General features: G+C 41.5%; 1 protein-coding gene across 1 annotated transcript; it reads right to left on the bottom strand.

The window, feature by feature from the left end:
* Positions 1–27: 27 nt before the first annotated feature.
* Positions 28–423, bottom strand: LOC141617122 (uncharacterized). Its single transcript, XM_074434297.1, has one exon. The coding sequence runs from the start codon at positions 421–423 to the stop codon at positions 28–30; it is 396 nt and encodes a 131-aa protein (XP_074290398.1).
* Between the last annotated feature and the right edge of the window lie 1,117 nt (positions 424–1,540).

The following is a 1,540-nucleotide window of genomic DNA, read 5'->3' as shown; positions in this document are numbered from 1 at the left end:
CGGCACATTAAAAGGTTGCACTTTTCCTTATGGTCTCTTGTGTTCCCTTTTCACTCTTTGGCAAGTCAAGCATCTTGCCACAAATTTCGCTACTTCCTTCTTCATGTTTGACCTCCAAAAGGTCTTCTTAAGATCCTTGTATAACTTATCGCCACCCGGGTGCACCGAATAAGGCGTGTTATGAGGTTCATTCATTATCTTCTTCTTAAGCTCATCATCACTTGGTATACACCATCTCCCCTTGAATCTAAGACTTTCATCCTCATGCAACTCAAATCTTGAGGGCTCTCCCCTTTCTAGTACTCCTTTCCACTCTTGGATTTTCACATCACTTGCTTGTCTTCCCCGGATTTCATCATACAACTTGGGCTCCAAGGACAAATATCCCATTGCTTCTCCCTTCCGTATCACATGGATACCCATTTTCCTCACTTCTTCCTTTAACCTTAGCATGGACAAGGCGGTACACAAGGAGTGCACCGACTTCCTACTCAAGGCATCGGCCACCACATTAACTTTCCCTTCATGATAGATTATCTCCATATCGTAGTCCCCAATAAGTTCAATCAATCTCCTTTGTCTTATGTTCAACTCCTTTTGAGTGTAGATATACTTCAAACTTTTGTGGTCGGAAAATACTTTAAAGGTTGCTCCATATAAGTAGTGCCTCCAAATTTTCAAGGCAAAAACAACGGCTCCCAATTCTAGGACGTGGGTTGGGTAGTTCTCCTCATAGGTATTCAATTACCGTGAGGCATAGGCAATGACTCTACCATTTTGCATAAGTACGCATCTCAAACCATTATTTGAAGCATCGATGTATACTGACAAATTCTCACTCCCTTCCGGTAAGGCTAACACCAGGGCCATGGTTAGGCGCTCCTTTAAGGTCAAGAAGGTCGTCTCACAACTCTCATCCCACTTGAAATGGTTCTCTTTTCTCATCAACGATGTGAAGGGTCTAGCAAGCTTAGAGAAGTCTTTCACAAATCGGCGATAATACTCGGCTAGGCTTAGAAAGTTTCGAATTTCTGCTACATTATTGGGTGCCACCCACTTAGACACGGCCTCAATCTTGGTAGGATCCACGACAACTCCTTCCCTTGATATTACATGACCTAAGAAAGCCACCTTCTCCAACCAAAACTCGCACTTACTAAGCTTTGCATAGAGTTAGTGCTCCCTCAAGGTTTGCAAAACGATCCTTAGGTGTTCGTCGTGCTCTTTCTTGGTCTTGGAGTAGACCAAAATATCGTCTATGAATACCATCATGAACTTGTCCAAGTATGGACTAAACACTCTGTTGAACCATATAGATATATATGTTTATGTTTTGATGATGTCAAGAGTGCTATATATTTTATATACTCGTTGCGCGTAATTGTCTGTTTAGTCTTTTAGATTGGAGTTGCTAATCGCAAGCATTAAGGAATTGTGATGGGAGTATGATGCATTTATATTATGATCAAGCCCTCAATCAAGGATCAAGATATTACAAGATAGTGGAAGAATTATTCAAGCGTCATGAGAAGATAAAGCT

This window comes from Silene latifolia, chromosome X (genome assembly GCF_048544455.1).
Source record: "Silene latifolia isolate original U9 population chromosome X, ASM4854445v1, whole genome shotgun sequence".
Classification (NCBI taxonomy): domain Eukaryota; kingdom Viridiplantae; phylum Streptophyta; class Magnoliopsida; order Caryophyllales; family Caryophyllaceae; genus Silene; species Silene latifolia.
Note: the sequence above shows the minus strand (reverse complement) of the source record. Positions and strands in the feature narration are given on the sequence as shown.

Coding starts and splice junctions, on each gene's coding strand:
- LOC141617122 (XM_074434297.1), bottom strand. CDS start 423: ATGGGTATCCATGTGATACGGAAGGGAGAAGCAATGGGATATTTGTCC.